The sequence below is a fragment of the Staurois parvus genome, unplaced genomic scaffold, assembly GCF_062004578.1.
Source record: "Staurois parvus isolate SC_StPar_1 unplaced genomic scaffold, SC_StPar_1.0 ptg000552l, whole genome shotgun sequence".
Lineage (NCBI taxonomy): Eukaryota > Metazoa > Chordata > Amphibia > Anura > Ranidae > Staurois > Staurois parvus.
In genome coordinates this window covers 507,907-524,012 of record NW_028318348.1, presented here as the reverse complement: position 1 = coordinate 524,012, position 16,106 = coordinate 507,907, and the positions used below count along the sequence as shown (strand labels likewise).

The 16,106-nt window shown below is 45.6% G+C and overlaps 1 protein-coding gene across 1 annotated transcript in view; it reads right to left on the bottom strand.

Moving 5' to 3' along the window:
- The window catches only part of ATP6V1B1 (ATPase H+ transporting V1 subunit B1), a 140,447-nt gene that overhangs the window by 19,597 nt on the left and 104,744 nt on the right, over positions 1-16,106 (bottom strand). The window contains exons 5-8 of the mRNA XM_089691167.1: positions 7,077-7,154; positions 3,780-3,919; positions 1,782-1,883; positions 1,367-1,464 (exon numbers count right to left, since the gene is read on the bottom strand). Coding sequence (XP_089547293.1) covers positions 1,367-1,464; positions 1,782-1,883; positions 3,780-3,919; positions 7,077-7,154 — 418 coding nt within the window. The remainder of the gene's footprint in view (positions 1-1,366; positions 1,465-1,781; positions 1,884-3,779; positions 3,920-7,076; positions 7,155-16,106) is intronic.

The following is a 16,106-nucleotide window of genomic DNA, read 5'->3' as shown; positions in this document are numbered from 1 at the left end:
AAACATAGATCCTGTCTATATGCAAAACCAACTCCAAAATATGCAGCCCCTAATATATCAAGTACTTTGAGTGTCTCAGTCCTGAGAACCAATATTTATCTTGGAGTTTCTTGCACTGAAAAAGGTGCCTAAAGGGTTCATCTACACTCCTTGACATCTAAAACGTAACACTAAGGCCCAATTCATTTTTCATGTTTTGCAAATGTGCTTTCTTCATTTTTCACACAACAGCAAAGGGCCACCTATTCATTTGAATGGGCTGCCCTATGAGCAACATACACGCCAAAGAATCTGCACTTTTTTCAGACGCAGAGCTTGTCCTGTTTATACCAGGTGTTTTAGGATGGCAAAGCGTGCAGTTGCTAGCCATGTTTGGGGCTCCATTAACAATGGCACCGCAAGCGTGACACACATTTCTGCCCATGTTACTGGAGCATGCAGGCGTGAATGCAGCCTTAGTGTACCCCTCACACCTAAAGTAGAATTGTGGTCAGTCTATGGACATTCACGTATTATTAACGTACAGTGAACAAACTTTAAAACAAACCCTTGATGACCCCTGCATCCGCAGGCACTGTGGAGCAACTCATCCTTACAACTTACAAAAAAAACACTCTCATGTTCTCTCAGCAGCTTACAGTGGAAAGAATGCTCTTTAAAGTATTGGTCAGAGAGCAGAATGTCACCCCTTTTTCTTAACAATAGATAAAAGGGCAATTGGTATCATCAGGGGCGGACTGACAACTCATGGGGCCCCCGGGCAATAAGGGATCATGGGGCCCCTGTGTCCTTGCCCAAACTCAAAAAAGCCTATGAAAAAGGTACCAGGGGCATCTCATGGGACCCCCTACTGACCCCGGGCCCTCGGGCAGTGTCCGAGTTTCAAAATGGTCAGTCCGCCCCTGGGTATCATTGATTACTTTTCCTAGATGCAGAAATTGCTCATTGTTCAAGGAACCCTGGTTAAGAAAGGCTGCTTAAATATAAACACAAAGAAGGTGTACAATAAAGAGAAGTGAGTAGAATTCTGAGCTTGAACTTGAAAGACATAACTGTTTCTATTGCAAATTATGAGGATGAATTGCTTCACGGTGCTTGCAGCTACAAGGGGTTAGTGAGGGTTTGTTTTAAAGCTTAGTACTTATTTATATTTCCATAGCCTGGATACAGTTAAACTTTAAACCCCCCTTGCTCAGGACTAAGGTGTTTCATATACCTGTATGTCAGTGTGGGATTTTGGTAAAGAAAGTCTGGATTTTAAGCCCTATGGTTTTTTTTCTATATCTGCCCAAAGAGATTCTGGGTACTTTTAGTTTAAGGCAATCCTCCAGTGTGTATGAATGTGTCCTCATTTCCATCTACTCACGTTGGGTCATTGGCCAGGTTTAGGAAAAGGCATACGTTGTCCATTGAGCCGTTCTCTTCAAAGTCTGATTTAAAGAACCTGGCAGTCTCCATATTGACCTGTCAGGAGACAAGATAGCTAGCATTCAATGACGTCCCTGTTCACATGGTCTCTATATAAAAGAAATCTTTCCAGTGATACTGGTGCCTTCCCATAGAGTTTGGCATTAGTGAATATTTATTTAAACAATCATCTGAACATATTGCCATCATATACTATTTACAATTAGGTTTAATGCCCTGAGTAAACATCAAAGAGAGTGGAAAATGGGTCCCATAGGAGGAGGAGGTAAAATATTACTTTAAAAAGCAATGCCCATAAAAAATTGCAAAAGAATAAATGCCAATAAAAGCTCTTAAGGTGAATCGTCACTTACGCCCATTGCAGCAAAGACAATGGCAAAGTTGTCATCATGGTAGTCCATCACATCCTTAGACTTCTTCACCAGGCCGGCCTGTCTGCAGATCTGAGCAGCTATCTGGAAGAGGGGCAGAACACATGGCCAACAACAACAACCTCAAGATATTATACAAAGGAGAAGAAAATTTCTTCAAAAGACTAATTTGCTGGACAAGCACAGGACAACTCATGGGGCCCCCGGGCAATAGGGGATCATGGGGCCCCTGAGTCCTTGCCCAAACTCAAAAAAGCCTATGAAAAAGGTACCAGGGGCATCTCATGGGGCCCCCTACTGACCCCGGGCCCTCGGGCGGTGCCCGAGTTTCCAAATGGTCAGTCCGCCCCTGTCATCCTCATAATCCACAAAAGAAGAAGTTGAGATCTTTAAATACGGCTGAAGACTCAATGCTTTCCCCCTTCTTCTTATATTCAAGCAGCCTTTCTTAACCAGGGTTCTGTGGAATCCTGGAGTTCTTTCAAAGGTTGTAATTGAAAATTAGCAGTTTCTGCATCTAGGAAAAGTACCAGAGATACCAAATGCCTTTTTAGCTATTTTTTAAAAAAAAGGCACTTGGGTGGTCATTCTTCTCACTGACCAATACTTTGCAGAAAATTCTTCCTACTGACCACCAGTTTATTTATTATTTATTTATTTCAGGTACTTATATAGCGCTGTCAATTTACGCAGCGCTTTACATATACTGTATACTGTACATTCACATCAGTCCCTAACCCTCAAGGGGCGTACAATCTAAGGTCCCTAACTCACATTCATACATACACATACTAGGGACAATTTAGACAGGAGCCAATGCACCTACCAGCATGTCTTTGGAATGTGGGAGGAAACCGGAGTACCCAGAGGAAACCCACGCAGGCACAGGGAGAACATGCAAACTCCAGGCAGGTGGTGCCGTATATGTGGCAGCACAGCGTTTAAGCCCACTGCCATCCTGCTTCATAGAACTGTACAGTCTGGTGATATCAAGGAGCATGACAGGAGGAGATGGCAATGTGACACAGAGATCAGCTCATCACTGTGCTGCTGCAGGCACAGGGTGAACATGCAAACTCCAGGCAGGTGGTGCCGTGGCTGGGATTCGAACTGGAAACGACCCTAGTACTGCCAGGCGGAAGTGCTAACCATTTAGCCACTGTGTTTAAAGGGGCATTCTCTCCTCCGACCAATAATGTGCTGCTGGAAGACCTGGCTTTGAAAGCTATTGAGCTCTGTACACAACAAAATTTGTTTCAGCAATGCAATTAAGATTATCTCGGTAAACCTTTGAAAAGGAGCCCTAAAGCATATCCCCAGCTTATTTTTATTCTTATTTTTATTTTTTAAATAGCAAATCCGGATATTTTAAAAATAAAAAATGCAATATACACATTGCTACCAACTCTATCACTTTCAGAAATTCCTTTCGCCCACTTTCTATTGGCCAGAGTCATTTAACCAACTTTCTGTAAACCCAGGTTGACACCAAAACATTCCAGGGGGAGTTACTGTATCTTTTGGACTGGACTCAATATAAAATACTGAGGACATCTGGGATAGTGTCATAACATCAGTTCTGTTCTCTGTGATAGTGAAGACAGCTAGATGCTGCCATAGGTAGAAGAAAAAGAAGACCCAAGCACATCATGTGACTGGTTATAAGACCCCAAAAAAGGTAGGGAATATTATGTATAAAGAATTTTTTTTCAACTGAAAAGTGTAAAGGTTTTAAACTTTAGAATGTTACTTTATAAATAAAGAAGGATTACACAAGTCACTACGCATTCATTTGATGATCTACAATAAGGAATCCCCCAGCACAATCTTGTACCTGTTCATGGGCAAGGAGACCATACCTGCTAGTGACCTCCATGGTGACCACTATGGTGCACAATATTTTGAACTCTAGAATACAGAGGTATCACCATGCAGCATTCTACCTATACAAAGCCTCCACTGACATGTCCACCACATTACCTCATTGTGGGGGAGACCTGCTGCAGAGAAGATCGGAATTTTCTGCCCTCGGGCAATGCTGTTCATGACGTCTATTGGTGAGATTCCAGTCTGGATCATTTCCTCTGGATAGGTTCGACCGTACGGGTTAATTGGTTGACCTTAAATATCATGGAATAAAATGGCATAAGAATTCTACCAAACATACTCTTTACCAATTGGCCAGTGGGGGACAGGTAACCTAATACTGATACTCTGGTTTTAAAAGATGTCCATAACCAATTTCTTGAAAACTTCTGGGACACCAGAGCAGAGAGCTGCAACATCACCCATATGTTACAAGTATTTCATCAGCATAGATATATGGAATATCTGTAATATTTGCAGAAAACCACTTTAGTATGCTTCCTGAATCTTGTTTCACTTTGGTATTTTCTAGTCCAGTAAGAGCTCCTGAGAGTTAGAGTGTCTTAGTGGCTACAATTCCCTTTTGACTGGGAAGATGGTGGGTGGGTAAGCAAGGTTTGACCTTGAAGCCAGGAAAATCAAGCACTTTCTAGAAAGGTGAAACCATTTTATGACATGAATGCAGAAGAGGAAATAGAAAACACCACTTGGCATACCTAACACTGATTTTTAATGGGTGACAGATTCACTTCAAGGCTTTTAGGTTCACCTAGGTCATTAAGGCTAATTCAGGTTCATTTAGGCAAACTAGTCCATGCACTGGCCCCATAGCTCCTCACTCCCTTTCCTTTGTCCAAAAAAGAGGGAACCAATGTACATTCTTTGAGTATCAGATTGGCCGGATAGTCTCCCATCGATGTAATGACTGTTTTCCATTGGTTTTCTTCCATTCTGAGCAGAGGTCTGAGAGAGTATGGCTGGACCTGTATGCTGTTAGAGCTTTCCAGTGAACTAGTGAAAAACATGAATGCCCAACCCTATGAAAAGGACTGTAGAGACAGATTTGGTAGATCTCCCTACTCACTAATGTTTAGCTGCCTTAGTAATGTACCGTAGTTTTGTAGCAATGGAATTGAATCTGGGAAGGCTGAATAGTACCCCCCTGGGTTGATACAAGAGTTGCACACGTTATTGAGAGGCAGAAGAAAACATGTTTTTTTATGCTTCTATGTTTTTTCAGTAAAGCATCTAAAATGGCAATCGATTATTAGCCAGAATACTAAGTGTATTTGGAAACGGGCTTCAGACAAGGAGTATGTGAGTATCCAAGATGGGGGAATTCCTCCACAATACAGCTGTTTGGTACCCCACCTCATCCCTGTCCAATGAAGACAAAGGAAGGTGTCCTGGGCCAGCATGGTCTGCTGGTGACCAACCAGCCAACTGCTAACAGGTGGAAGGTTGGAAGGATGTAGCATTTACACCGATAGTATGTGAGTAGCCAAGATGGTGGAATTCCTACACAATACAGCTGTTTGGTACCCCACCTCATCCCTGTCCAATGAAGACAAAGGGAGGTGTCCTGGGCCAGCATGGTCTGCTGGTGACCAACCAGCCAACTGCTAACAGGTGGAAGGTTGGAAGGATGTAGCATTTATACTGAGAGTATGTGAGTAGCCAAGATGGTGGAATTCCTCCACTTTACAGCTGTTTGGTACCCCACCTCATCCCTGTCCAATGAAGACAAAGAGAGGTGTCCTGGGCCAGCATGGTCTGCTGCTGTCCAACCAGGGAAGTGCTAACAGGTGGAAGGTTGGAAGGATGTAGCATTTACACTGAGAGTATGTGAGTAGCCAAGATGGTGGAATTCCTCCACAATACAGCTGTTTGGTACCCCACCTCATCCCTGTCCAATGAAGACAAAGGGAGGTGTCCTGGGCCAGCATGGTCTGCTGATGTCCAACCTGGGAAGTGCTAACAGGTGGAAGGTTGGAAGGATGTAGCATTTACACTGAGAGTATGTGAGTAGCCAAGATGGTGGAATTTCTCCACAATACAGCTGTTTGGTACTCCACCTCATGCCTGTCCAATGAAGACAAAGGGAGGTGTCCTTGGCCAGCATGGTCTGCTGGTGTCCAACCAGGGAAGTGCTAACAGGTGCAAGGTTGGAAGGATGTAGCATTTACACTGAGAGTATGTGAGTAGCCAAGATAGTGGAATTCCTCCACAATACAGCTGTTTGGTAACCCACCTCATCCCTGTCCAATGGAGACAAAGGGAGGTGTCCTGGGCCAGCATGGTCTGCTGGTGTCCAACCAGGGAGGTGCTAACAGGTGGAAGGTTGGAAGGATGTAGCATTTACACTGAGAGTATGTGAGTAGCCAAGATAGTGGAATTCCTCCACAATACAGCTGTTTGGTACTCCACCTCATCCCTGTCCAATGAAGACAAAGGGAGGTGTCCTGGGCCAGCATGGTCTGCTGGTGACCAACCAGCCAAGTGCTAACAGGTGGAAGGTTGGAAGGATGTAGCATTTACACTGAGAGTATGTGAGTAGCCAAGATGGTGGAATTCCTCCACAATACAGCTGTTTGGTACCCCACCTCATCCCTGTCCAATGAAGACAAAGGGAGGTGTCCTGGGCCAGAACGGTCTGCTGGTGACCAACCAGGGAAGTGCTAACAGGTGGAAGGTTGGAAGGATGTAGCATTTACACTGATAGTATGTGAGTAGCCAAGATGGTGGAATTCCTCCACAATATAGCTGTTTGGTACCCCACCTCATCCCTGTCCAATGAAGACAAAGGGAGGTGTCCTGGGCCAGCATGGTCTGCTGGTGACCAACCAGGGAAGTGCTAACAGGTGGAAGGTTGGAAGGATGTAGCATTTACACTGAGAGTATGTGAGTAGCCAAGATGGTGGAATTCCTCCACAATACAGCTGTTTGGTACTCCACCTCATCCCTGTCCAGTGAAGACAAAGGGAGGTGTCCTGGACCAGCATGGTCTGCTGGTGACCAACCAGGGAAGTGCTAACAGGTGGAAGGTTGGAAGGATGTAGCATTTACAATGAGACCCTGGGATCTGAGATGCTGACAAAGACTGGGAAGATACTGAGTGCAGAATGGTTAGCTGGAATATTATTTTTTAAAGTTAATTCCGAGCACTGATGCCCCTCATCCCTGAATACCTCTGTCCATAGCCCTGATCCCTAGTAGCGTACTAATCATGCTCATGAATCTGCTGCTGCCTGTCCTTTATGTAGACATGTTTTGAGTCTGGAGATCATATTACATCACCAGCCTTATTCTTTTCCTTTGTATGAGTGCTATGCTATTCAGGAAGCCATACTGTGCTCTGTATTTTGTCCTGACATCATGTAGTCCCAAAAACACGGAGACAATTTATCTTACCGTTGATATCTAAAAAGTCTTCAGCCATCACAGCTGGGCCTTTATCGATGGGTTTACCGGAACCATTAAACACACGGCCTGCAACAGATAAGAGAGTGCTTTAGTTATAAGTGTACTCTTCTTTTCCTCACGTCTATACTGATTCCACCTGGTATTAGAAATTTGAAGAGAACAAGGTAACAGAACATGATATTTTTTTACAGTGTACTTCCTGCCGCTGAATTACCGTTCATGTGGCTTCCAGGGGATTTCGTGATGATTTGGTTCTCACACTGGTTCTCAACTGGAAACGTTCAACACAGAGCAGAGTTCTACATAGGGCCTGTGTCAACGGGTTTTGGGCTTGTGGTGATAGGTTAAGTTTGCTTTATGGTGCACATCGCTTGTTCTTGACATCAGTTTGAGCCTGAGATCATTCAGAATACACTGACAGGTGTGGACCTGTCAATGGACAGGTGACTTCCTCCTGACCTGCAGTTGACCTTTTTCTGATGTGCAGTTGACTTCCTCCTGATCTGCAGTTGACTTCCCCCTAAACTGCATGTTTACTTTCTCCTGATCTTCAGTTGACTATCTTCTGACCTGAAGTTGACTTCCTCCTGACCTGCAGTTTACTTTCTCCTTATCTGCAGTTGACTTCCCCCTAAACTGCATGTTTACTTTCTCCTGATCTTCAGTTGACTATCTTCTGACCTGCAGTTGACTTCCTCTTGACCTACAGTTTTTATTTTCTCCTGACCTGCAGTTGACTTCACCCTGACCTGCATTTGATTTCCTTCCCCCCTGCAGCTGACCTTGTCCTGACCTGCAGTTGACTTTCTTCTGTCCTGAAGTTTACCTCCTCAAGACCTCTGTTGACTTCCACCTAACCTGTAGTTGACCCCCTCCTGACCTGCAATTGACATTCCCCTGATCTGCAGCTGACTTTCTCCAGACCTGCAATTTACTTCTCCTGACCTGCAGTTTTTAAGTTCTCCTGACCTGCAGTTGACTTTATCCTGACCTGCATTTGACTTCCTCCCCACCTGCAGCTGACCTTGTCCTGACCTGCAGTTTTCTCTTTCTCCTGACCTGCAGTTGACTTTTTTCTGTCCTGAAGTTAACCTCCTCAAGATCTGCATTGACTTCCGCCTAACCTGTAGTTCACCTCCTCCTGACCTGCAATTTACTTTCTCCCGACCTGCAGTTGACCTCCTAACCTGCAGTTGACTTTCTCCAGATGCAGTTTACTTCTCCTGACCTGCAGTTTTTATTTTCTCCTGACCTGCAGTTGACTACATCCTGACCTGCATTTGACTTCCTCCCCACCTGTAGCTGACTTCCTCCTGACCTGCAGTTTTCTTTCTCCTGACCTGCAGTTGACCTCCTCCTGGTCTGCAGTTGACCTTCTCCTGACCTTGACATCCTCCTGATCTGCATTTCCTCGTTCTAAGCTGCATAAACCTACTTCAAGCCCCTTTTGCATTCTCATTCTCTTGTACAGAGACATACAATTGCAACAACAGAGATAAAGAGGCCATTTGATGCCTCTAGACAGATATACTGTACACAGTTGTGTCATGAGGCCACCAGATAATGCTGGACGCAGAGCAGAGATTGAAATCCACACATGGGAATGTACTTCAATAAAATGCTGTATGGTAAGAGCTCACTCAGTTTATAACCAGGGATGAGCGAAGGTTCAGGGTGAACTGAGTTCGACCCGAGCCCACGGGAAACTGTCATAAGATAGCAGGCTTCTGGTCCAATCAGCTGCAGTGGAGGAATTCCCTGCACATAACAGAGAGATATCCTTGACCTAATATGGTCATAGTTGGACACTGTTACTGACCACACGTGGTCACATGGCTATATTAGGTGAACAGTGTCAGCAGCATCCCCGCCCCTTTGTGTATGAGAGGCTGAGGGGCCGGCACTTATCTGTGTCCTGTGACGATCCAGTGCTGCTCTTCTGTGTGCCGGAGGTCCAAAATAAATATGGCTGCCTACAGCTTGACAGTACCAGACAGGGGCGGACTGACAACTCATGGGGCCCCCGGGCAATAAGGGATCATGGGGCCCCTGTGTCCTTGCCCAAACTCAAAAAAGCCTATGAAAAAGGTACCAGGGGCATCTCATGGGGCCCCCTACTGACCCCGGGCCCTCGGCAGTGCCCGAGTTTCCAAAAGGTCAGTCCGCCCCTGGTACCAGAACAGTGCGGCCCGATGGGGTCAATCAATCTGTTGCTCTCACAGTAAGAGTCCCAAGCACAGGCACCAGTGCAGACATGACCCAGAAACTGGAAAGACACACATATTGGGCACTGCTGTATTTTAGGTGCAGCCAGAACCAAAGTCCTGCTCTCCTGGTTTAATCTGCATAACTTGCCTGTCAGTTTAACAGCAGGGTCATACTCTGCATATCAGGAACTCCAATGCAAGCTCCTGTATGTGTATTGTTCCACCAACCCATTGAACTGTATCTGGTTGCTATTTTTCTGATGTACGCTGATATCTACTGGTGGTTTAGGGCCACTACAACTTGTTTACTTTTGTGGTTTGGTATCTCCCTATGTCACCCCTTCCTGTTTAGTTCAGCCCTTGTTACCCTTTTTCTCCCATGATCCGGCAGTCATTGTTGGTTCTTTGAAGAGACAATGGTTAGGAAAGTCATTCTCTTATGCTTTAAAAGACTGGAAAACCATCCTCTGTACTGCACTTATCTGACCTAAAGTTGCATTGAGGAGTAAAGCTGCTGGTGCATGGTGCAAATCAGCATATGGTCAGACTGGGTCTATCAAACAGGCCAGTGTGCCTGAAGCCTGCAAACAGCCACTGCAGGCTTTGTACATAAATGAGTGCTTACGTGCAAATCAAAGTGTTGTCCTTTGATCTGTAGATAACATCAGTTCCTGCACACCAGTAACATCCAGCCTTGGACAGCAAATGCATTCTCCTCCAAGCAGCTGGCTCAAATGAAACTTTTTGCCACGCCTGAAGCATCTACACCACCCAGTCATAAGGTAGGCTATCTGCTACAGAAGCCCCCCCCCCCACTTACAGCTGCACGCCATTTAACCACCAGGGGTTACAGAAATAGGGATAACAGAAAGTACACTGCTCAAAAAAAAATAAAGGAAAACACATCAGACCTAAATGGGGAAAAATCTCATGCTGGATATTTATACACATGAGGCCGGGCATTGGCGTGCACCAGGAGGACCCCAGAACCCACTGCACCAGCATAGGGTCTGACAATGGGTCCAAGGATTTCATCCCCATACATAATGGCAGTCAGGGTGCCATTGTCTAGCCCAGCAATGGGCAAACTACGGCCCGCGGGCCGTATACGGCCCGGCGGACCTTTTAATCCGGCCCGTGGAGCGTGATACTGTCAGGATGGCTGTCAGGATGTGTGTAGGCGGGGCAGCGTGACGAACGTGAGGGGAGCTAGGCTCCTCTCACAGTCCGCCCTGAAGACCGTAACGGCGCGGGAACACGGCGAGAGGAACGCGCGGAGCAAAGGTAAGTGAATTGACACGGGGGGACTTGGCTTACTACTTGGGGGGGAATAGTACTATGGGGGATGAAATACTATATGAGGGATGAATTAATATGGGGGATGAATTACTATATGGGGGATGAATTACTATGGGGGATGAAATACTATATGAGGGATCAATTAATATGGGGGATGAATTAATATGGGGAATGAATTACTATATGGGGGATGAATTACTATATGGGGGATGAATTAATATGGGGAATGAATTACTATATGGGGGATGAATTACTATATGGGGGATGAATTACTATATGGGGGATGAATTACTATAGGGGGGATGAATTACTATGGGGGATGAATTACTATATGGGGGATTAATTAGTATGGGGGATGAATTACTATGGGGGAGGAATTACTATATGGGGGATGAATTACTATGGGGGATGAATTACTATGGGGGATGAATTACTATATGGGGGATGAATTACTATATGGGGGATGAATTACTATGGGGGATGAATTACTATGGGGGATTAATTACTATGGGGGATGAATTACTATATGGAGGATGAATTACTATATGGGGGATGAATTACTATATGGGGGATGAATTACTATGGGGGATGAATTACTATATGGGGGATGAATTACTATGGGGGATGAATTACTATATGGGGGATTAATTACTATGCTTACTATGTTAATTTCAATAACACCAAAGAAGCTGAAACTGATGAACAACCCCCTTTGCTACTTTCCTGACCAGATCAATATCCCAGGAGTGTCATGGACTTGATGCTAGACTCTGATTAAAAAGTGTTCCTTGATTTTTTTTGAGCAGTGTATATGGGCTCTAGCTCATTTTTTAGGGTTCAGTTACACTAGCAGTTGAGGGGCAGTAAAACCCTGCAATTGAGCCATGGTTTACCCCCCCAGCTGATACCCTCTTTAACTGCAGAGGCAGCGGCCACACATGCTGTGACCAGGGGCGGACTGACAACTCATGGGGCCCCCGGGCAATAGGGGATCATGGAGCCCCTGTGTCCTTGCCCAAGCTCAAAAAAGCCTATGAAAAAAGTACCGGGGCATCTCATGGGGTCCCCTACTGACCCCAGGCCCTCGGGCAGTGCCCGAGTTTCCAAATGGTCAGTCCTCCCCTGTCTGTGACCATGATGCATTGCTTCATGACTCTGGCAGGAACCATACCTCTTGTCTATTACGAACCATTTAAGTAAATTGGGCCATTTTGCAAGCCCCCCGCGGTTGCAGCACACTAGTGTGGGGTTCAAGGTGTTAAAGCAGGTGGTGAGAAGGTAATGCAATGCCTCTGAAAAGCGATCCAAATCACTTTTCAAAGGAACACTAGTCCTGCCTCACATGTGGATGAGGCCCATAGCAGGTTAAATCCAAAATGTCCATGTTGGCTGGAGTCCGCTTTCCAATATTCAGGGCTTGTGCACACCAGGCTGAGATGCCGGAATGCGTGCAAAATCGCACGTTTTCCTGTGCTACACAAAAATTCCTCGTGGCACCCCACACGCTTAGCAAACGCAGTAGCATGCATTTTGGCGCAGTGCAGTTTTACAAATTGCGCTGGCGCCTTTTTTTCGCATTTGAAATGAACGAGCGACCCTCAAACGCGATGCACGGGAGCAAAAAAAAATGCGCGCCTCTTGGGGTGGTGGATTTCCCTATGGCTGCTGTGTATAGCGCTGGGGGAAGTGGCTGGGCGCTGCGTCCAGTTTTCGGCGTGTCTGTGCCCGCTCTGGTGGTTAATGTCAGGTCCCGGCACTCAGGGACGATCGGCACGATTCTCCTTGTCACTGCTCATCACATTCACATCCCTATCGGGAGGGGAACTCGCTGACCATGAAAGGTCAATAGACTTGTCAGCCACTTCAGCGTTTCCGCTGTTCCGTGTTCTCCGTGATCCCGTCTCATGTATCACTGATTCCGGGAGGCAGCCAGAACAATCATTGAAAGCAGTGGTTCTCAACCTGTGGGTCGCGACCCCTTTGAGGGTCGAACGACCCTTTCACAGGGGTCGCCTAAGACCATCGAAAAACATATTTCCGATGTGTAGAAAGCAGCTACTGTGTAGAAAGCAGCCACTGTGTTGAAAGCAGCTACTCTATTAAAAGCAGCTACTGTGTTGAAAGCAGCTACTGTGTTGAAAGCAGCTACTGTGTTGAAAGCAGCAGTATTGGAGGTAAAACGACACTCATGAATTATAATTTCTGGGTAAATAATTTTATGGTTGGGGGTCACCACAACATGAGGAACTGTATTAAAGGGTCACGGCCTTAGGAAGGTTGAGAACCACTGATTTAAAGGGATGAAGGTAAGAATATAGATCAGCCTGCCCAGGGGGTGCCCCCTTTCAGCTCACCCCAGCCATGTGTTACCGCCAGCCGGGGCGTGAGAAGCCAACTCTGCCGCTACCCTAAACGGAATGGGAAACATGAGGGCATTTCCGCTGCGTGATCCAACGTGGACCTTTCAGTACATTTACAAATCGCCAGGAATACCTTCCATCCCACACAAGGCTCAGCAGCAAGCAAGGGCGGACTGACCATTTGGAAACTCGGGCACCGCCCGAGGGCCCGGGGTCAGTGGGGGGCCCCATGAGATGCCCCTGGTACCTTTTTCATAGGCTTTTTTGAGCTTGGGCATGGACACAGGGGCCCCATGATCCCCCATTGCCCGGGGAGTTGTCAGTCCGCCCCTGGCAGCAAGATACGTGTTCTGAAAAGCTGCATCTTTTATCAGTACAGAGTTCCGGTCCTGAGACTCTGCCTAGGCTCAGGTGATGTCATCAGTCTGCTGCAGGCAGGAGCAAGCATTTCCCCAGTCTCCTCTCTCCCCCAACTGGGGAAAGATCAGCTGTGCTGTGTCTGGTTAGTATCCTTCTGATGTATGCTGACATCTAGTGGCGGTATAGGGTAACTATAACTTGTTTATGCGATTTGGTATTGCTTTCTGTTCTTCCCCTCTTGTTTTTTTTTTTTTTTTCAAAACATGTTATTAATTAAAAAAAATATATATATTTACAATAATAAACAAACAAATTAATGACACATTACAAAAACAAGAGAGAAAAGAGAGTCTAAAATGTAATAATAGCAATTATCCTCATCTTTTCTTTCATCTTCCTCTCTGTTACCTGTCACCAGACCAGCTCTAACCTCTAAATTCCTATGTACGTTATTCATTGTTAACCCCTCGCCCTCCAGAGGATTCCCCCCCCCCCCCTTCCTGACCAGGCCATTTTTTTTTTGCGTTACGGCACTGCGTTACTTTAACTGACAATTGCGCGGTCATGCAATGCTGCACCCAAATAAAATTTACCTCCTTTTTTTTCCACAAATGGAGCTTTCTTTCAGTGGTATTTGATCGCCTGTGCGGTTTTTTATTTTTTTGTGCTATAATCCAAAAAAGGCCTACAACTTTTGGAAAAAAAAACTATATTTTTGACTTTTTGCTGTAAAACATGTCCAGTAAAAAAATAAAACTGCTTCATAAATTTAGGCTAAAATGTATTCTGCTCCGTGTCTTTGCTAAACAAAAATCCCAATACGTGTCAATTAATTGGTTTACGTGAAAGTTGTAGCGTCTACAACTGGCGGTATAAATACTGGGATTTTTTTTTTATACTAGTAATGGCGGCAATCAGTGACTTATAGTGGGACTGCGACGGGCATTCTGACACTGGGGGGGAACTGACATCCCCAGTGATGCCAATACAGTGATCAGTGCTAATAAAACGCATTGACACTGTACTAATGACACTGGGCAGGAAGGGGTTAACATGAGGGGCGATCAAAGGGTTAACTATGTGCTGAGAGTGGGGGAGGGGGGGGGGAATGTGCTTCACTGTAATCACACTGCTGTGGATGGCTGTGTTGTGCACAGCCATCCAGAGCAGTGTACCTGAGCCGACAGGGAGGAGAACTGTTAGTAAACAAAACAGTTCTCTTCCCTGTCGGAGAATCACTGGGCGCCGTCGAGTAATCACCGGCTGGGACCCGGTGATTGACAGCCGCAGCAGTGAATGGCGGCATGGGTAGGGGAGCACGCACAGCCCGCATGCGACCCCTACCCAGAAATGCAAAATTACATATATATATATATATATATATATATGTGATTTTGCACACCCGTGCTGCCCTGTACCAGTATTTCTGCTATAGGGCACACGGGAAGCAGTTAAAGCAGACCTCTCCCTCCAGCAACTCTGCAGTGTGTGTGTGGGGGGGCATAACCCCCTGCATTGAAGCTAATGAAGCACAGATCGCACTCCATTAGCTTCTTCTCTGGCAGGAGTACCAAATAGGCAGCGTAGGCACTGTCCTGTGGGCGCACGCTGTTTTAAAGCTCCATGAACCACGTGTCCCTTCTTTCATCACTTCTTCTGGGGGGAGGTGCTGCCCCCCTGAAAAATGATGCCCTAGGCAAGTGCCTTGTTTGCCTTGTGGTAAATACACCCCTTGCCTGTCGAACTGACTTTACATTGCAGTGTATGGCACTCAAGTCACATGTCAAGTCACACTCAAGTCAAAAAAATCCCAATACATGTAAATTAATTGGCTTACGTGAAAGTTATAGCGTCTACAAATGGCGGTATAGATACTGGGATTTTTTTTTATACTAGTAATGGCAGCGATCAGCGACTTATAGTGGGACTGCAGCAGGCATTCTGACACTGGGGGGGAACTGACATCCCCAGTGACACCAATACAGTGATCAGTGCTAATAAAAAGCACTGACACTGTACTAATGGCACTGGGCAGGAAGGGGTTAACATGAGGGGTGATCAAAGGGTTAACTCACTTCTTCTGGGGGGAGGTGCTGCCCCCCTGAAAAATGCCGCCCTAGGCAAGTGCCTTGTTTGCCTTGTGGTAAATACGCCCCTTGCCTGTCGAATTGACTTTACATTGCAGTGTATGGCACTCAAGTCACATGGAAGTCACATCAAAGTAGTTTTTTTTAGAGTTGCTGCGACTTTAAGTCGCATAGATTGTAATCCGCTTCCCTTGAAATACATGAGCTGCGACTTGTCATGCAACTTTATGTGTCCAAAGTCGCATGACAAGTCGCACAAGTGTTAATGGAACCTTAGGCCCCATTCACACTTGAGCGATTTGTAGCTTGAAGCTCCAAAACGCTTGAGGAGAAAAAAAATTGATAATTCTTAATGAAGATGGTTCACATCTCCACTCCAAGTCGCCTGAAGCCAAACGCCTGAAACTCAAACAAGTTCTGGAGCTTTTTTGTCGCTCAAATTGGGCAGATTTGAGCATTTTTGAACATTTTGATTTCCTTAGAAATGAATGGAATTGCGCAATTTGGGTTTTGTGTTTTTGCACGCTTTTCTGATCAAATGAAAATGTTTTTTTTTTAAATAGTAATAATATATGAATAAATAAATAATAATAATAAAAAAATTCCACTACAAAACATGCGAAAAATGGGCGAAAAGACACTACGCTCAAGTGAAAATCCAGCCTAAGGACCCCATGACAATGGAAGAGCTGTGGGGAAACAGTG